The sequence below is a fragment of the Mauremys reevesii genome, linkage group 1, assembly GCF_016161935.1.
Source record: "Mauremys reevesii isolate NIE-2019 linkage group 1, ASM1616193v1, whole genome shotgun sequence".
NCBI lineage: Eukaryota > Metazoa > Chordata > Testudines > Geoemydidae > Mauremys > Mauremys reevesii.
This window is the reverse complement of record NC_052623.1, coordinates 138,854,719-138,876,031: the sequence shown is the minus strand read 5'-3', so window position 1 is coordinate 138,876,031 and position 21,313 is coordinate 138,854,719. Positions and strand designations below refer to the sequence as shown.

The 21,313-nt window shown below is 42.2% G+C and overlaps 1 protein-coding gene across 3 annotated transcripts in view; it reads right to left on the bottom strand.

Annotated features, from left to right (window-relative positions):
* GLRA2 (glycine receptor alpha 2) overlaps positions 1-21,313 on the bottom strand; it is a 220,322-nt gene that overhangs the window by 156,368 nt on the left and 42,641 nt on the right. For 2 of the 3 annotated variants that reach the window (XM_039521038.1, XM_039521037.1), the window contains exon 1: positions 1,204-1,816. In XM_039521038.1, coding sequence (XP_039376972.1) covers positions 1,204-1,271 — 68 coding nt within the window. In that variant the 5' untranslated portion in view covers positions 1,272-1,816. Of the gene's footprint in view, positions 1-1,203; positions 1,817-8,148; positions 8,235-21,313 lie in introns of those variants that run through there. The other variant, XM_039521036.1, reaches the window with a different exon arrangement.

Here is a 21,313-nt window from a genome sequence, read left to right as displayed (position 1 = left end):
CTCTGAGAGGTATCAGAAGTAATCCTATCACAATGTCTTCTACAGTATTGGTGTATTTAAATATGTGCCCAAAAGACATCATTCACTTTGAGCAGTATTTCTTGTTACTATTTTTTATCATCAATGAGTGTGTACCTATCTGCAAACAGCTAAACAAACATGATGATCTGAAATCTAAAGGAAATAAATACTATTTCCCCCCACTAAAATATTAGAATTGTTAGAATACTATGTTGTCTTCAACATTTGTGACATTATCACCATATTTTGCAGGTTCCATTTTTCTGACAATGACATGGTACTGCTTTTGATATTTTAACAACGATAGAAATTATTCCCTACTTAACTGGTATAAATGTAATATACAATAATAAAAAGTGGGTATCCATTCAGTATACTTATTTGGAATGACCTAACATAAATCACTTGTGTTTCCACTTGGAACCACCATGATGAGTGATGTGGCCATCCCAAACTTGTGAATATAAATAATATTTCACTCTGTCACTGTATATACACACACACACACACTTTGTATATGTACATACATATATACTATATACACACACACACCATATTACATTAATGAAACTCAGGTGAACCATTGCTTTGACAAATAACCCTCCAATGCTTTTTTGGAATGGTAAGGAAAACTCAATAACTGAAGCAATATCTCATCTCTTCTTTGAAATTTCAAGAACATTCCTATATACTGCTGCTTGAAGTAAGGAGTGTAAAGGAATTATTGATTGTCCAAGGTCTTCCCAGATTCAGAGGACTGGTTCTCTAGATACAAATAACCACATCTCTGACAAAACGGGTTCAATCATTCCCACAGCTTGGGAGATAAAAACAAGGCAACCTACTAAATAATTTCTAGTGAGAGTGGAGAGAGTAAATTGCATTCCAAAAGGGGGGAAAAACGATGAAAATGTTGTTCAGCTATGTAGACGTTATTAATATGGCATTATAAAAACGTGTCTTTAAATCAGAGAAGTGGAAAATGTAATGCACAAACTTGGGATTTTTTTGTGTGTGTTACCAAGCAACGGGGCTCTTCCAGTGTAAGAGGGATTGCCTATATACAATTAATATGAAATACTTTCAGACGTAGCAAATAAACTAGGTTAATGTAACGTGGTTGCTTATAGCTATGTTTTCCACCCCTTTTGGTAAATATCAGCATACAGTTATTTCACCTACCTGAAATGGTTTGTCTCTAAGAAAAATGCAAACAAGGCTGTCAAAATTTTCACTAGCTTCCCGTTCATTCCTCCTGTTTTGTGTGATGATTATGGAAAATATCCCAGAAACGATTCCAGAGAGAAGCAGGGGGAAGTACCTTGTGCTGTCTAGATTCCCAAATCCAGCAATAATTTGATTTTCTTGACAATCAAAAAGAAGAGATCTGGATGTCTACAAATTGGGGTTAAAAAATAAGAAGTGCCAGTCCTCGGAATCATGGTCAGGTCAAACCCAGGCTCATCCCCAGCAGCCAATACAAAAGAGACAAAGCATCAGAACTGGTGGTTCCCCCGGCTGCTTTTACGGAATGATGGAAAAAAAATAAAATAAAATGTGCCCTGCTACCTTAAGAACATCATGCAAAAGGAAATCGCTGCCCAGCTGGAGAGCTCTATCTGTTGTGGGTTTGTTTGATTTCCTTTTTGCTTTGGAAATCAGTATCTATGAGTCGTCGTGGGGCTGTTTCTTTCCCCCCACTCCTGGCAGCGAGTTGTAAATATTGCTGTGGAATGATTGGTTGTGGGCTGCAGAAAAAGCTACGCTCCTGTGCCGGAATGAGACGGGAGCTTACCCTGCCTATAAATTTCAGCACTTGGACAGCTCCGAGCCCAGCTTGTGCGCATGTATCTTTCTCCGGCGCGGGGAGAGAGGGGCTGCAAGCACGGATCGTGACTCGAGTTCAGAGCCGTTTCCTCCCCGAAGAGACACTAAACTCTCCCGTTTGCAGGGCTCCGGGTGCTACAGAACCGCGCGGGCTCCGTTTCCCTGCGCCTGGGGCAGGGGCAGGGAGACCCGGCGCCGGCCGGCAGATGAAGCCAGATGTTGCAGCTGTTGCTCGCCTCTCCCGGGCCCAGCTGTTCTGGGAGAGGAGGAAGGAGGCGACAGGGCAGAGCGGCAAAGCGGGGTGGAAACAGAAATCTCCAGCCCCTCTGCGTGGAACGCTGCCCCGGCCCGTCCACACCGGGAGCTGAGCAGGGGGCAGGGCCCTAGGCAGGCACGGGGGGAACCTGTCTACACGGCCTGGGGGAAGGGCAGGGCGGAGAGGGCCTGGGTGGCTCTGCAGGGGCCTCCATGGCTTTGGCCCCTGTGGAGAAGGGAAGAGTAAGGACAGGACGGATCACTGGCCCTAGGGAAAGGGTGGGGGGAGAGGAGGCCCCCTTGCCAGTCCCAGTGGAGAAGGTTGGGGAAGCTGTGTCTGCTCTGGCTCCCCTAGGGAAGAGGCAAAAAATATCACCCTCCCGCTGTGGCTCTCAGCCACCCCCGGGGAGAGGGAACGCCGCCTCCCAGGCCCCAGGAGAGGGGGGAGAAAACTGCTGCCCTCTTGTCCCAGTGGGAAAGGGCAGGCGAGCAGCACCTGACCTCTGGCCAGGTATCTGAGGGCTGCAGGTGTGAAAGGGTTACCTGTGGGGCAGGAATGCAGCCCTGTGCCCTCTGCCTGATGGGGTGGTGTGTGCTGGTGAATGGCCTCTCTCCAGACACAAAAGGCCCGTTCCTCAGCCATTATGAAAAAGAGAGAAGGGGTCCCAAGACCTGAGTGCTTGTGGGGAAGGGGGAGGAGAACCCTCCCAGAGTATTTGTGGGAGCAGCGAGGGCCAGTTTGCCCCTCGTGAGGAAGGAGACAGGTGAAGTGGTTCCTTCATCCACTCCTCCACTTCTCTTGCCTTTGGTTCCCATGGAAAGTGAGGTGAAAGGACTTGCTGAAAGTCACTCGGCAGGTCAGTGACAGAGCCAAGGATAGAGCCCAGGTCTCCTGACTCCCAGTCCAGTGCTCTATCCAAGGTGTCTCCCAGACCCTGTATTGTTTGTTTATTTGTTATGTCTTTGTGTGATAAAATGGAGTGAGACCCGGTGTGATTGAGATCTTAATTCAGCGAAGATGTGCCACATCACTTGGTGCATCTGAGGTTCATAAAGAGCTAACATTGGTACTGGTAATTGCTAATCACTGCTCTGATGGCCTTTCTGAGGTTGTGCCTTTCTGGCACACATTAGAGCAGCCCTGAAGGGCACCAGGGACTGAAGCAGTCCATAGGTGGTCCCAGCATTGGGGAGGGTACAAAGGTAGCATAGTATCACCTTTATCCCTCATAGGTGCACTGAACAGGGCCCAGAACACCTGAGGATGGATCCTATGACTGTCATAAAAATAGTTCAGTAGTTTCTTTTAGGTAAATAAATGAATTTATTGGAACCTGCTATGTTAGCATTCTGGAAATCTATCAATCAGTGGAGAAAGAAAAGGCATTTATCCCCTTTAACACCTCCCAAACAAACAAGTTACTTTTCCTACCTCAGCTTTATGTTCAGCTATGTCCTCGTCCCCTCCTCCATTAACTCAGTTCACTGGAAACACTCTTTCACTCATTTAAATAGGTCCCCACAAAACAAATATTTTAAAACACCAAATACAAAGGTATTTCTCATTTCCTTTATGTGAAAAAACCCACAGTTTATGACACATTTTTTCTAATGATTGTGGTCATCTTTAAAAATTACCTATGAAGAGCTGTGGCTGTGTTCCCAAGTTAGTCAAGGATCAAGGCTATTTAGCATCGTTCATTAAACTGGAAATAATGGTTTGTATTTAGTCAGGTACAGTACCATTTTTTAAAAATGACTTATTGGCCAGGCATAGAAGTTACCAGTCATTGATTTTTCTGCTCCTTTATGATAATACAACAACTCTCCTAAAAGACCACAAAAGGAGTAAAATGTACAAATATAAACCTAACACAATTCCCTTCCCTCCTTCCTCCACCAGGACAACAACATCAGCCGCAGCTTGGAAGGTCCAGTACATGAAATGTCAAAGACAGATTGTATTTGTTAAAATCACTACCACCAATATCTAACAACGTATCACAAATGTATGCTGAATCACTGTACTCTGACATCCAACAATACCTCCAGCAGATAATTCTGATTAAAATGGTATTAAACAAGAGAAGCCATATGTTTGGTACTGTGGTATCTCATTCTGGGAAGTGCTGCCTGGGAGACTCTCCTGGAAATATCATAACATAGTGGGATTCCTCTCTCTTTAGACAAAGGCATACATTTCAAAATGCCTTTCTAGCTCCCACTCTCAGGCAGGCAGTTGCTGATAATGCTAGGTAAATTATTCCTAAAAATTTGGACAGAAGGAAAATTGTGAAGTAACAACTTCTTCCAAGAGGAAATATCTATTATGTCTCTTTAACCTACACTGCCACCTGCTTAAAAATGTGAGGAATCTCAGGAATGCTTGTGGATGCCATGCCAAAGAAATCATTGCCTACCTCAGGTATCTCTTTGCAGAGGGTATTTAAATAGTTTTTGTAACATGACTATTGCTTTTAGGAGCAGGCAGATGTATAGATATTCATTCAAGATGTAGCAACTGATACTTCAAGTGTATAAATTGTAACTAAATAAGTTCTGAACATTTTTAATTAGCCAAGTTTTTCCAAGCCATGCCTCTTAACAGCTGTTTCTGTGTTTCTCAGCTGTTTTTCTAAAAACATTCCTCCAAATATCCTGTCCTCAATTTTTTAAAAAGTATGTGTAAAAATGTCACAAGAGGCATAACAACAACAACGGATCAAATCCTGAAGTTTTAATCAGGGTTTTATTCTGTCCTTTGTGGGGAAAAGCCCTTGCTAATTTCAGTGAGTTTTTTTCTGATTAAGGATGGAATACATTGAAGGGCTGAATAAAAAAGTGCGTAAATATTTTAAAATTTGGTCTAATAACAAAACATAATAAGAAATAACACCATGTTTTATGTGCATAGCTCTGTTTATCTGAGCAAATCAAAACAATGAGGATCTCTGTCTTAGGATTCAGGGCATGCTACCATCATTCATACATAGAGGACCTTCCATGCACAGATGTCCCCCTCTCTTGTGAAGTGATGGTGGAGAGAGGGTCAGTCATCACTGCAAGTGTTTCTCCCTCCCACGCAAACTCTATAGAGGGCAAAGAAATAGGGACAGTCTCAAGGACTTGTCCACATAGGGACACTCAGGAAAGTTTAGAGCAGGGCTCGGCAACCTTTCAGAAGTGGTGTGCCAAGTCTTCATTTATTCACTCTAATTTAAGGTTTCGTGTGCCAGTAATACATTTTAATGTTTTTAGAAGGTCTCTTTCTATAAGACTGTAATATATAACTAAACTATTGCTGTATGTAAAGTAAATACGGTTTTTAAAATGTTTAGGAAGCTTCATTTAAAATTAAATTAAAATGCAGAACCTCCGAACCAGTGGCCAGGACCTGGGCATTGTGAGTGCCACTGAAAATCAGCTCATAGGTTGCCTACCCCTGGTTTAGAGTGACTCAGCTAAAGGTGTGAAGTCAATAAGCATAAATTAAAGTGTTTTAACATCCCATCCCCCCAATACTCTCAGTCAGTGGAGGAAGATTTAAATTACAGGGAACTAAGGCCACTTTATCCCTGAATGGAAGTGTCCATACAGGTGGTTGACACTCAGTGCACATTTACTTCACACCTTTAGTTGATTTATCTTAACTTTCTTGAGTGCCACCATGTAGATATGCCCCACACTGTCACTTGTCTAGAAATGGATTGTTTCTTTAAGGCCTAGCCTCTTGTGAGGGGTGGTATTGAGCACCATAAATCACAGGGGAAATATTCTGCCTCAGAGACACACAATGCCTCCCAATGCTCCCTCTGCTGTTCTCAAGAGAGTAATTTGCTATCTTCAAGGAGGACAGTGCACTTCTCTTGACCCTGCTTGGCTGGCTCATCAGCCAAGTACACTCTCTACCCCTTTTTTGGTGAGTTGCTCCTAGGGGACAACCTTGGCAGCTTCTTTTACATGCCCCTGTGTTCAGAGGTTGCTATTGGGACAACCCCCTACTCCAGGAGCTACTTATTCCCTCTACCTCACTGAACAACTTCCTAAAGGTACGTCTACACTACCCGCCGGATCAGTGGGTAGTGATCGATCTATCGGGGATCAATGTATTGCATCTAGTGTAGACGTAATAAATCGATCCCCGATTGCTCTGCCATCGACTCCTGTACTCCACCACAGCAAGAGGCAGAAGCGGAGTCGACGGGGAAGCGGCAGCAGTCGACCCCGCGCCGCGAGGTAAGTCAACCTAAGATACATTGACTTCAGCTACGCTATTCTCGCAGCTGAAGTTGGGTGTTTTAAGTAGATTCCCCCCACGCAGTGTAGACCAGGCCTTAGATGCAGGCTAAGTTTTTAGGCCTGGTCTACACTGGAGTGGGGGAGGGGATCGACCTAAAATATGCAACTTCAGCTACAAGAATAGCATAGCGGAAGTTAACATACCTTAGGTTGACTTCCCTCCTGTCCTCACGGTGCAGGGTCGATTGCCATGGCTCCCACATTGACTCTGCTTCTGCCTCTCGCTATGGTGGAGTACAGGAGTTGATGGCAGAGTGATCGGGGATTAATTTATTGCATCTACACTAGATGCGATAAATCGATCCCCGATAGATTGATCACTACCCGCCTATCCGGCGTGTAGTGTAGACGTACCCTTAGAGTGTAATCTCCTTGGGGTCTGTTGTTTATATTTCTATAAGATTCCATGCAAACCTATGGTGCTGCAGATCATTGAATCTGAGGGGAACCCTCTCTCAGGCTGCTAGGCCATTAATTGTGGTGACATTCATTGCAAACATTTTTAATATATGAGGTTTTTTTCTTTTTAGGTATATGCTTTAGCTCTGACTAATACTCTATGGAGCCACCCTTCCTCATTATTTTCTCATGTTACACAGAGGAGAAGAAAAAATAATCGTACAAATGGGTCACAACTAAACAGAAGCCACGCTCCTGTTACCATATTTACTCTCTCTGAGTTCCACTGTGCCCCGTGCTGAGCACTCATGTGACATGTCGAGTGCCCTCAACTCCCTCTGATGTCAGTGGGAGTTGAGGGTGCTCAACACATTGGTCAGGACCTTGCAGGATTAAGCCCTCTAAGTGCTTCTTCCAGGATTACTTTATAATTCCACATTCCCACAGGATCTGTATATTCCTACTATTTATTTACTCTCACAGTATTTGTCATTTTGTATCTAGCCACAGCCATTTTAGCATCATTCCAGCATTTATGGAAAGAGGGATTTTTTCAAAAATATTTGAGAACATTTAAATCCATTGCTACATGATCCGTGCATGCAGATTTGTGTTTCCTTCACTAGCAACTGATGCGATCTGTCATCTGATACAGTATATTTTAGATATATTCCCTTTCAAAATTTCTGTATGCAGTCAAAAAGCTTCCCCCAATTTTCCCCCACTCCACACCTTCACACACACCCCAACACACACACACTTCCTAGCTGTACAGGGGCACTTCTGATACCAGCCTCTGTGCTATAGAAAGCAGGATTCCAAGAAAGAGGTGAGGAGTGGAAGATGTAGGGTCCTGACCACATCGTGCTTTTCACATGCATACTAAACACACTGGCCTACAGAGCAGCTCTGACACACCCAGGGGAGCAATCTGCTCTCTTCATTCATGAGGAAGAGCCACAATCTAGACCTAAATATGTAGTGGGAAAGGGTCCAGATTTTATCCTTATGCTAATCAGCTATTCTGTGAAATACCTTCTTAAATTTGGTATCGTTTCGTGATTGTGGACACAGGCAGCTTGTGTTTAACTGGCAAGTCATCAAGGGAGTAAAACAAAATCTCTGTCAATGAGTCTATAGAGAGAGTATTCCCTTATAAATTCCTTCTTTCCACTATGAGTACAATGATCCTGATTCATCATAAGATTTAAACTTGCTTAAATCTATCCCTGTTAAGCAAAGCACTTCATCTCCCTTGTTTCAACAGGTCTTCTGTCAAACCACCCCCCTGACAACCTACTAACCCCCAACCTCGGGTTGTCTTCATGAGAGGGAGAGGCTCATCACCTGCTTCCCTCCTTGGCTTCTTTGCTTCTTGGCAGCTCTGTTTCCTCCCCTGGCATCTTCAGGGAGCATACATTGTCCCCATTTTTCTACAAAGCATGAAAAATCAAAGTCCAAATGGCTTCTGCTGACCTTTCTGAGCAACTTAGGTAGATACTCAAGCCAATCAGGCATCATGAAGAAACAACATATGACTTAACCATATGACAAAATCCAACTAAACCAACTCAAAACTTGAAAACAGACCATGAAAAGTTGTACTGAATTTTGAATGCTGATAATCAGATAGTGAGGGGGAAAGTTGTATCCAATTTTGATGAACTGTTGACAGGAAACACTGTATTTTCATGAAAGATCCATGAACTAGGAAAAGGACAATATTTGACTTTTTTACAAAGCGTAGTCAGAAAATAGTTACAAACCTTATCACAAACAGTCACTGATGGACATCAGTTATTAAGCAACCTACAGTGAAAGGCTCCTTCTAGTAGAAGAAGATTTATATCTGTATCTATTATCCTAAAACTTGAATAATACCTAACCTTAGTGTTGATGAAGGCTTCATAGTACTCTGACATATGCCATTTCTTTCTATGACTCAAGGAATACACATAATCTCGTCACATGCCATTCAGCCTCAGGACATCATCCCTCCACATTCAACACCTTTATCACAGAGGAGGATGATATGAAATAGGCTGGAACATGTTCTACTGTCGAGGTCTCATTTAAAAACCACACACATCTATTTGTGGTATGTTCCCGAAGCAACCTCAAAAGACATTGCATTCTTAATGAAACTCAAAAGTTCAGAGGCAGAAATAAATGAACTCATATGTTTTGGGTCAAAAGTCATCTAGAGCATCTTGAAATTGTTTAATATAAGCCATTGCAATTAAAAAGAAAAATGTAAAAGGTGTGACTGGATTTAAAAGGAGGCCAAAATCGTGGACTTACATTAAAAGGCAGATCGCACAGCTGAGGTAAATTGACATCACTCAGTTGATCGCAGTAAAAATGTACCAATTCAGAGCAGATGTTGAGGATCTGACTATGTGTGCACTGTCTGCTGTAGAATAGAGAAAGGGTCTGATCCAAAGACCAGTGAAAGCAATTGGTAGCTCTCCATTGATCTCAGTGGGCTTTAGATGAGGCCCAAAGAGTCAAATAGAAAAATATTCAAGTCCAATATATGATCTTTAAGAGATGTGCTAAAACAGACATGTTTGAGTTAAACTAAAATGGTATCATCCTGAACTTGTATAAATTGACTTCAATGGAGCTAATCTGATTTCTAAGTGAGGATCTGGCCAAGCAAATCTTCTGATCACCCAGATTCCTGAGAAATAATGCAAAGCTGCATTATTTAACTCTCCCTCATCACAGGGTCTCAGAAACTGGGCTCCAGCCCAAGCCCAAATGTCTACACTGCAATTTTATAGCCCTGTAGCCCAAGCCCATGCTAGTTGACCCAGGCCAGCCATGGCTATGTTGTGGGTCTTTTATTGCAATGTAGATGTCCCCTTAGGGTCATAAACTGATGCCTAGGTGGATGCTTTGCAAATCTCTTCTTATGAAGCTTGAGCCTTCTTCACTTTAAAAAGTAGTTGCTGATTTGGAGGGAAATGGGCCATGACATCCGAAAGTAGTTTGGCGCAGACCTGCAGTAAATTACTATCCTCCTGCACTGTTCTGGTTCAGCTACCCTAGCCAAGATGCAGGGAGGGTGGAGCCAAAGCTCTGCTCATTCCCTCTCCCCCTGCAGTGGTTCTGGGGAGGGAATAAGCAGGCAACACTGTTTACTTCTACACACTTGGTCTGGTTTGGTGTGGATGGGGAGTCTTATTCCCCTTTCATGGGCTTGCAGTCTAAGTCACAATCTAGCCCACAGTAAATACCGGGAGAATGTTAAAAAGCTGCCTTTCCACCAGATATGGGCTTCATCTCAAGTGAGCAGAAACATCAAGTACAATTTCTATACACTACCTCAGATGTAAACTGAGGGCTTGTCTACACTGCCCCACAGAAAACCACAGCAAGAAAGAACTACACAAAAAGTTTGTTTGATATATGTCAGATTGGATGGCTAACAAAGAGTTCTGGTATATCAGACTATTGGGATGATTTATCTAGCGAACACTAGATTCCAGTACATATGTACATGAAAACTCTGTCACAGTTCTTGATTTCATTTCCCACAGTTACTTTGCTACAGCTGTTGTACATTGAGCGGAGGTACAGAACATCTTGCTTTGTACTGTAGATTAGTGATTTTAGTAGACACCAAAAATGATATAGTAAGCCATGCCACACATTATACAGTCTTTCCTTAAAGCCATCAAGCTAAATATGCTTGTGCTGTGATACTGATATTTGTAAGTCTTGGACTTTGATATTTTAATCAAATCTGCATCCTCCCTGATTTGCAACAAAACTGCCTTTTTTCTTAACTTTACTCCTTTTAATGCTTGCTAAGCTTAGTCACAATAACATTATTTAAATTGTCTTTGCAATATGGCATCCTATCAAGTCTTAAGTATGTTGAGATCTAGAATGGTGTAATCATGTTTACAGACAGAAGAAGACTGGCAAAGCTTAATTTATTTGTAAATGGATTACAAGAGTTTCCTTAAACTGATTTTTTAATTTTTTATGCCTAGTGAAGAACATGTCGAAAACAATAGTAGTACAAAATATGAATGATTTAGATAATTAGTCATGTTGGAGTCTGTGCTATTGTGTGCAGTTGTCCTGGTTCTATATCATCAAGATTATGTATGCCCCAGTAAATCCAAAATGTGGGCGCCACTACATCTGTGTACAGTGTCCCAGAATGTAAAAAAAGAAAAAGGAAAGAACTTGCTGAGTTTGCGTGATATCCTGACATTGCCTTATGATGTTTGTGCTATGATATTTCTTTGTCAAAGTCCAACAGAATGCTCAGTATTGATGCACTATCAACACCCAAATATTACAATGAAACACTGATTATTTTGTGGCTCTTCATGGTGTCATTCCACATAATGTCTCCCCTCTTATTTTCTCTCTCCAACTTTCAATTGTTTAATTAACAGGAGGGATGGGTATGTATGTGTGTTCTCCCCCACAGTTCTGGCTGCTGGGATGGAGGGCTGTTTCTCTTCTGTATCTCACACACTCTCTACCTCTTCTCACAACTAGGAAGGAAAGGGAGTGATCTCAGTATCTTCATTCCAATTATTCCTGGTAACCCCACTACTTCACGGGCACCAAGCAGAGTTGTGAGTATTCCAGTGATAAGAATTCCCATTAAATATCAAAACTGGATGAAAGACCCTAGGAAATCTTTGGTGGTTCTAGAGCCATAAGCTCAGTATCAATGGTTTTGATGTTCAAAATTAGTTTTCCCTATGCTTAAAGGTGACCTGCAAAGTATCATCTAAATTATTATTAATTTTAGAGTGATTACTATATTAATAAACTTTATAACATCGGACTTTTCTATCAGTCTTGTGGCTACGGCAAAGGACTGAGCATTAGAAAGTAAAGTGGTGATTTATCCCTGGTTCTGCCACCAGCTTGGGCAAGTCATTTATCCTTGCTGGATCTCAGTTTTCTTTTTTCCCCCTTAAGATATTATTACTGCTATTGAGAGATCCCACTATGCTCAACAAAGTTTTCACTTTCTCTCTTTCTCTGTGCATATATATATGCACAAGGATTGTTTCACTCACCACTGAAATGCAGCCACATCTGTATGGTCAGCATACAGAAACGCCACAGACTGCCCATATCTGTAAAGGACTTTGAAACCCAAAGTGTGTTATTTATTTATCAAATATTCTGTCAGATTGGCACACTATGGACTTTCCATATAAATGACATTCATGGACTCTGTCCAGCATATACAGAAGTACATGATACTACAAAATGGCACATATTGCTATCCACATTTGTATAAAAAGTATTATTTGAAATGTATATGGCCTGTGACAGGGTCAGGCCAGATGGATACAGGAGAATGTTAGAAGGGAGATATATTAGGCCCAGATTAAGTAGATCCACAGTTCCAGGGGCAGTTCCAGAACAAGCAGGAACTTGCTGGAACCAGCTAAGGCAGGCAGGCTAATTAGGACACCTGGAGCCAATTAAAAAGAAACTGCTAGACTCAATTAGGATAGGCTGGCTAATCAGGGCACCTGAGTTAAAAAGGACCTCACTTCAGTTTGTAGTGTGCATGCAAGGAGCTGGGAGCAAGAGGCACTAGGAGCTGAGAGTGGGAAGGCATAATGCTGGAGGACTGAGGAGTACAAGCATTATCAGATACCAGGGGAAAGGTCCTGTGGTGAGGATAAAGAAGGTGTTGGGAGGAGGCCATGGGGAAGTAGCCCAGGGAGTTGTAGCTGTCACACAACTGTACCAGGAGGCACTCTAGACAGCTGCAATCCACAGGGCCTTGGGCTGGAACCTGGAGTAGAGGGCGGGCCTGGATTCCCCCCAAACCTCCCAACTCCTGATCAGACACAGGAGGAATTGACCTGGACTGTGGGTTCTACCAAAGGGGAAGGTCTCTGGGCTGTTCCCTAACCCACATGGTGAATCTCTGAGGCAAACAAATCCGCCAATAAGCACAGGATCCACCAAGATAGAGGAGGAACTTTGTCACAGGCCATACAATTCAAAAACATATCATAATGTATATGCATAGTGGGCCAAAATTAAGGCTGCCTGTGCATTTCCTGACTTCTTAGTGCTTAACTATGCAACCTTTATATTCTCTTAACTTAATATTCCAAACAAAAACTATGACCTCAATGTTCAAAGGTTTAAAATATCAACTGGTCTCTTCTCACATTTGGTGATGTCCTCTGGCAACAGCAATATTGAATGACAGCTTACAGAGAGATGATAGAAGCAAAATACATTACAGAAGATATTTATGTGTTAACCTCTTTAACTTTGAGAAATAATTAAGCAACCAAGCAAAATTTGCATCAGTAACATTGTACTCATTGTTGCAACACCAACATAAATTTGACTTATAAATATTAGATCAGTGTATTAAGCAGTAGTCTAGAGAGTAGAAATAATAAGATTGATGAAGAGTTACCAATGTAAAAGTTTATGTTCCCCCCTCAGTGCATTACTATTGACAAATAGATACATTATGCATTTGTTACACAGTACATACTGAGAGGAGACAAGACTCCTACAGAGATTGTGGATCCTTAAGCAACAAAGAATCCTGTGGCACCTTATAGACTAACAGACGTTTTGCAGCATGAGCTTTCGTGGGTGAATACCCACTTCTTCGGATGCAAGTGGTGGAAATTTCCAGGGGCAGGTTTATATATGCAAGCAAGAAGCAAGCTAGAGATAACGAGGTTAGTTCAATCAGGGAGGATGAGGCCCTGTTCTAGCAGTTGAGGTGTGAAAACCAAGGGAGGAGAAACTGGTTCTGTAATTGGCAAGCCATTCACAGTCTTTGTTTAATCCTGAGCTGATGGTGTCAAATTTGCAGATGAACTGGAGCTCAGCAGTTTATATCTATCCTTTAAACATATGGAGCTATACCTATCTCACAGAACTAGAAGGGACCCTGAAAGGTCATTGAGTCTAGCCCCCTGCCTTCACTAGCAGGACCAAGTACTGATTTTGCCCCAGCTCCCTAAGTGGCACCCTCAAGGATTAAACTCATAATGCTGGGTTTAGCAGACCAATGCTCAAACCACTGAGCTATCCCTCCCCCACTTTAATTGTTTACACACTAGAAAATAAACCAGGGGTTGGCAACCTTTCAGAAGTGCTGTGCCGAGTCTTCATTTATTCACTCTAATTTAAGGTTTCATGTGCCAGTAATAAATACACTTTAATGTTTTTAGAAGGTCTCTTTCTAGAAGTCTAGAATATATAACTAAACTATTGTTGCATGTAAAGTAAATAAGGTGTTTAAAATGTTTAAGAAGCTTCATTTAAAAGTAAATTAAAAGGCAGAGCCCCCCCGGACTGGTGGCCAGGATTCAGGCAGTGTGAGTGCCACTGAAAATCAGCTCCCGTTCCACCTTTGGCACACCTGAAATACCTACCCCTGAAATTCAGCCTACCCCTGAAATACACCAAGGTCATTCTCCCAGCCTTTTCTCATTTCCTGTCAAAATATAAGGCAAACTGAAGTCAATTGGAACTCATCCAGCCCCTGCAAGTGCTCACCACAACAACAATTGTGTTTGTTAAACAGGTTCGTCTTTAAGACATTTAACAATAAAGGGTTTTCTTTGCCTTCAAACCTGTTCAGCAACTTTTTCTGCTTACGGCAAAGCTTTAGTCAATTTCACAATGAAAAGTAATGGTTTACAATAAGATATCTATGGTATACCCCTAAAATAATTTAGGTGCTAGTGATTCTTGACAACACCGTCCAGGAAACTGCCCATCCAGATAGCTCTGAAGGAGTATATTCCAACAACTGAGTACTCACTTTGTAGTAGTGAAATGTTCAGAGTCTTTGCTGCTTGACTTGTGTGACCAGAGACAGTGGAATTAAGGAAAAAAAAGCAGCCCATCAATTTATGGTAAAAAATAATCAAATTTCTTTTCCAGCTATTGATATCTGCATTAAAAAAGACTTCTGTATTAATTATTTTTTCTTCAAAGGACAGATGCAAACTAGTGGTTAGCTCAGGAAGGAGGAGGGCAGCAGCACCTTGAGAATGGGATGGGTGTGGAGGGCTGGGAGTGATGGGGAAGTACAGATACTTATTGGGGGAGGAGGGTGGAGCCAGCTTCCAGCTGGGAAGGAGGGTCCTGAGGATTCCTTTCTGCTCCTGGGCTCATTCCAGCTTCTCCAGAACCTATTCCCTGCTCCCAGCTGGGCCCCAAGGCAACCACTCCAGATCCCACTCTCATCTCCATCCCCTCTGAACATGCATGAGTCTACACAGGGGTGGAGTCCCTACAATACTTCCATTGCGGGGAGGTGGAAGCCTTCCCTGTCCCACAGTTCTGCCACCTCTGGGTTAGTTCATGGGGTGGGATTTCACAGAATGTTCAGTGTTGGTCCAACTCTGCTCCCACTAAAGTAAATGTGAGTTTTACCCACTCACTATTTTTGAAAATCCCACCCTATAAATCTAAATTTGTATCCTTTAAACCCGGGTAAAACAAACTTAAATAGTAATAATAATAAAAAATTAATAATAAATAATAATAATACAAAAAAGATCTTACATAGCACTTTCATCAGTAGTTCTCAAAGCACTTTACAAAGGAGGAAAATATCATTATCCACAAGGGTTTTAAACCTTAAAGTACAGCTCATGCCTTAGATAGAAAAGGTGGGTGAGGTAATATATTTTATTGGACCAACTGCTGTTGGTGAGAGAGCCAAGCTTTCAAGCTTACATCTGAAATGCAAACTTCACATATGAAGAAAAAGGAAACAAAACTAAACAGACACATCTACTTCCTGAGCAAATGCATTAAACAAAACATCATCCCCAGAGTTCTCACCCTATAACACTCTGACCACTACATTCAATTCCAAGACCTGAAGATGACCTCTATGTAAGCTCAAAAAACTTGTCTCTTTCACCAGCAGAAGTTGGTCCAATAAAAGATATTATCTCACCCACCTTATGTCTCTAATATCCTGGGACCAACAAGGCTACAGCAACACTACATAGTTCATACCTTACATATTTCCAGTGAAATTACAGCATTTCATCATCATATTCAATCATTGCACTAGAATAACTTCTTGGCATTTGAAGATGGCTCTCAATAAGACATCTTAGATAACTCCAGATAACATCCAAGTAGCTGTCTTAGCTTCCCCCACTTAGGTGTTTACAATTTGAAAATTCCAGGCTGAGTGGGATTGCAACAGATATTTCAACCACATGCAGTCCCCTAGAGGACAGTGTTGTATTTTTTAAGTTATGCATCACTGTGGGCCAGCTCCAGAGTGGAAGGTGTGACAGTCTGTAGCCCTTGTGACACTCTGTAGCCCATGTTCAGCCCCATTATATGATTATGATCTATTGTATACAAAGTATGTTTTGTGAGATATCATTTTAAACACAGAATCTACTGAACATTATTATCCTGGTAAAATATATGTGGCAACTTTTTATGTAAAGTTATGAGCCTCTACTGTATAACAATGATTTTACTGTAGCATGTTACAGGGTTAGAAAAGCAGAGCCAAACTAGTTTTTCAAAGACAAAGGCACAGTGAGGGATCAGCATAATCAAATGAAACCACCAGGAACTATCACCTCTATCACCTAGATAAGTGGGCATCCTTTGGCAGGAAGAAGGGTGTAAGCGAGAACTTTGCATATTAGCAATGGAAAACAATAGCCAGTCCATTGCAAACAGACTGACTGTCACCTGAATCCCAGCTGGGGGTAATCCTCAAAGGTGGGGTGGGGGAGGAGGATATAAACAAACTATTTACAATTCACCTGATAGACAGCTGGCAGAGCACATATGTAATGGAATGCTGACCCCATTACGCAGCAAAGACTTTTCCAGTACAAAGCATCAGAATATAAGAACGAGGAAAAAAGGCATCTGGCCACCTATCCTTCCCCATTTCTACTCATGGCAGCAAGAACACTTGAAAGACAATAAAAGCATCATTGAATTGGGGAGAGTGGTCCTAGCTGGAAGGCCTTCCAGTTAGTATGGACTGCTGAAAGTTTTTGGGTGAGAGAAACCTTTTTGATTTCAAATCTTACTTAGCTTGGTAAAGATTAGGAATTAGATTGCGGTTTTAGCTTTTTATATCTTTTGTAACCAATTTTGACTTTTATGCTTTACCACTTGTAATCACTTAAAATCTATCTGTCTCTAGTTAATAAACTTGTTTTACTGTTTTAGCTAAACTAGTGTGTTTTGATTGAAGTGTTTGGGGAATCTCTACTCAGGTTAGATGGTGCATAATCTGGTACAAAGGCTGGTGCATAATCATTTTCTTTGATGAAATGACAGACTATTAATGAGCTTGCATTGCTCAGTAGTGTGCTGGACAGGACAAGATGCCCATTTCTTGGGGTGCGAGGCTAGGGCTAATAATTTGAAGGTGTCATCCTGTATGTAGTTCATGAGAGGCTGGGCAAGCACTCATGGACCTTTGTTGGGAGTGACTTTACATGCTAATGGCTCTGTGTGAGCAGAGCCAGGAGATGTGCTTTTCACTAGCAAAGCAATGTAAAAGACATGTTGGGCTACAGAATTAAAGGGACACAGTGGTTCAACAGTCCTGTACAAATTCATATCTGTTCGCTGCACCACTATGACATTCCCCAGGGTTCAATCTGGACTGTTGAACTGGTGTGTCCCTTTAACTGTACTGTCAAGGCTCTCCTAGAGGGTGTTACCAAAGCTCCTCCAGGAACCAAAAACAATGGGGGTGATTAAAGTGAATCCCTTAGTTTGTAAACCCCTCCAGAGAGGCACCACATGATAGGGAGGCTTGCATATGCTGGTTCAAACTGGGTTTTCCAGAGACTAACAGACAAAGAAGAGGCTGGGTTTAAACTGACTCAGGCCTTCTTTCTGATCCAGCAAATGGTCTGGACCTTCTGTCTAAGGGAGGACCCCAACCCTTGAGGAAGGATTGGAGAGATTTTGGCCGACTAGGGCTCCATAAGACTGATGGGTGACTCCTGGTGCATTTAGTGTTTAAATCTGTTTGCTGTTTTTATTGTGTTTTCTCTGTAATGCTTTTACTTCATGAATAACTGTGCTTGTTTAGAAACAGCTTTGTGGTAACCAGTGAAGTAACACACAGGTGCAGTTAGGCAGCCTGGCTTGCTGAGGATATCACACTGCAAGGCAGGGAGCTGTGCAGCCTTAGAAAACCCCAGTCAGAAGGGAGTGGAGCAAGGGTCCCTGTCCACAGACAGATTACATTAAGAGATCTGAGACCTGAATGGGAACTCTTGGAGTGGACCAGGGGAAGAGCGATACAGGTTCAGTTACCCTGACAGTGATCACTGAGCATTTCAAGATGTGAACTCACCTAACCAAATCATTTTTCTGTGGTAAACTATGCCCTTCAAATTACATTAGGTATCCACAATGCTCATCAAGAAACTAATTCATGCATTTGAATCAAAATAATAACCCTTATAATCCAGCTTCTCATTATCTTCTGTTTCTATCTCTTCCCTCTGTTTTTAAGAAAATATTGCCAAGATGGGGAGATCTTCCTAGTGAAGATCTGATTTTTTTGAACATCTATCAAGCTTGTCATTCAGGTTTAAAGGACAACAGTGAGACTAGGGCAGTGTTTCTCAAACTGGGGTTGCTGCTTGTGTAGGGAAAGCCCTTGGTGGGCCATGCCAGTTTGTTTACCTGCCCCATCCGCAGGTCCGGCCAATCACAGCTCCCACTGGCTGCAGTTCGCTGCTCTAGGCCAATGGGAGCTGCTGGAAGCGTCGTGGGCTTAGGGACTTACTAGCCACTGCTTCCAGCAGCCCCTATTGGCCTGGAGTAGCGAACTGCAGCCACTGGGTGCCACGATCGGCCGAACCTGTGGATGCGGCAGTTAAACAAACCAGCTCGGCCCGCCAGGGGCTTTCCCTACACAAGTGGCGACCCCAGTTTGAGAAACACTGGACTAGGATGTGAAGAAAAGGAATTCATCTTTTTTAGACAGATCTTCTTTGGTGCATATTTGCTGAAGCCTCTCCCTTCAACTATTATGGCATTTGTTTAAAATACTTAATTCTAGATGGGTAGTAAAAAGTAGCTCAGTCCACGTCAAGCTTTGATATTCACTAAAAGCGCAAGCCTATCAGGAAGATAAGTTTTCTTTCATGGTTTATTATTTAAAATTATTTACCCAGTGGACAGAAATGCTCCCTTTAGAGTAGCACTGAAGAAGTCTATTCATACTGGTTTTTACTCTCTGAAGGCTTATCATGTGGCATTGGTGATGTTTTTTGTAAATATGCAATGCACAGAATTTAAAAGATTTACTTTATGAGTGTTCCGCCCAAATCTTCCTATTACTTCACTAGCCAATTCCAGTGCAAGAAGTGGAAACTACCCTCAATTTCTAAAGGAAATTTTACCCATATAAAACCAGTTGAACATTCATCTCATGAATAAAGGCTTAAATAAGTTTTATAAATATTTTTACAGAAGCATGGTAAAGAATTTTTAATTTTTAAAGTTATTTATTTTAGTTTTCAGGCTAAATTTTTCTTCCTGATTTTCAGGGATGAGCTCATCAAGGCTTTGTGTAGAACTCACGTTAATGTCAGCGGGAGTTCTGACATTTAGGTACTGATCCACCTCACACTGAAATCAAGGGGAGCCTGTCTATTGCCTTCAAACAGAGTTTAGCTTCATCCTGGGGTTACAGAAGGGAATTTAGACATTTATTTCTGTTTTTTACATTATTTGTAACATCCTCTTATAAACACAAACATTATTTGGCTACCAACATTAGCATTTTTCAATTAGCAAATGTTCATTTATTTTGTCTTGTGTTTTCTTTGGAACACAATCTTTCATAATTTAATTTCCTTCCCAGTGACTGAGCATCAGTCATAAAGTCATGGATGTGCTGCAACATATCACAAAACATTAGGTCCGATATAAACTGTCTAGCTGCAACAGATTAGTAGTTCACTGTTTTAATTTATTTCTTTATTTTCAAAGACAGATTTCTCTCAAGTAACCTCCAATCTGCCCATTTAGTCACATGTTAGGCTGTCACTCAGTCCCCAAAGCCAGTGCTGCTCACTGAAAAAAACTGTAAGCCTAATTCATAGAAAAAAATATCTCAGAGCCCAGATAGCCGACATAGCGCAGTAGTGAAGACAAGCCTTAAGATGTCCCTGCAGGGATCTGCTCTTTATTTTCAATGGAGTGGAGGGAGAGGGAATGGGGGCATGAAGCTTCACACAGATCAGTTGCCAAAGAAAAGATCCTCTCCCAGTTATGTAAAGAAAGTAGATGCTTTTGGTACAGTGTGGGTTGTTTGCCAGCCAAACCAATTATTGAGAAACTGCCTCAAATTCCAGGACAATATCCCCTGTCTTGAACTGAACTTGAGGCGGCACTTACATTTCTTTATTTCATGGAAAACTACCTTTTGAAAGGAGTGGGGACTAACAAAATTAATAGCAGTGTTTCTCAACATTTGTGATAGCAGGAATTGGCTTGCCGCCTTCCTAAACTGTGTCAGGGAAATCTCATTTCAGTCAACTGAAATTGAATTTTTGACACTGAGTTTTTCATTTTTATTTGGCCATTTGGGGTGGTTTTCACCCTTTGTGTTTTCTTTTTTAAAACCACCAAATTTAAAATCGAAATGTTGTTTTAAAGAGAAAAGTCAAAAGAAATAATTAAAATGAAAAGGTTTTAACTCTTAAAATAATTTTCCCCATCTGATCTAATCTAGGAGTTTTGGACCCTGAAAAAAAGCATTTCTTGGTGAAAAAACAATGCATTGAATAACAATTTGCCCAGCGTTAGTTAGAAGTCGTGTGAGTTTAGAGCTATTATGTTTTCCACCAGAGGGCCTGCACACTTATTTTTCATTAATGCAACAGAAACATATAGAGCAGGAGTGGCCAAACCGCAGCTTGTGAGCTCGATGTGGTTCTTTTACAGTTAACGTAAAAGATGGAGCCCTCCCATCCCCCCATTCTCCGCCTACCAGACTGGGAGTGGGGTGCTCAGGGCTTCTGCCCTGTGGTGGGGTGCTGGGGCTCAAGGCTTCTGCCAGAGATGACTGCTGAGAAGGGGGGGCACAATTTCAGGGTTCAATCCCCCCAACAACTTGAGTTACACACCTGCCAGGCATACCCCCCTTATCCTCAGCAGTTCTCCCTGCAGCTCCCAGATGTTTGCTGCTGCTTCTTCTTCCCATGGCCGCAGCTGCCAGCTTGTCAGCTCCAACAGCTGCTTGCAGGGAGTGGGTCCAGTGGCACCATGTGTCTGAGCAGGGCCAGCAAACCCTGGTAAAAATCTGGGGAGGCACGTGACCCTATGTGCCCCCCCATGCATCACTTCTGGCTTCTGTCCAGCAGGGAGGGGCATCTCTGGGATTCATGCCTGCCAGGGCTCAGGGCTGCAGCAGGAGTGGGGCTGGAAGCCCGAGACCCCTTCCCCTCAAGGCTGAAGCCCTGAGCCCTGGCAGGCACCTCCCAGAGGGCTGAAGCCCTGA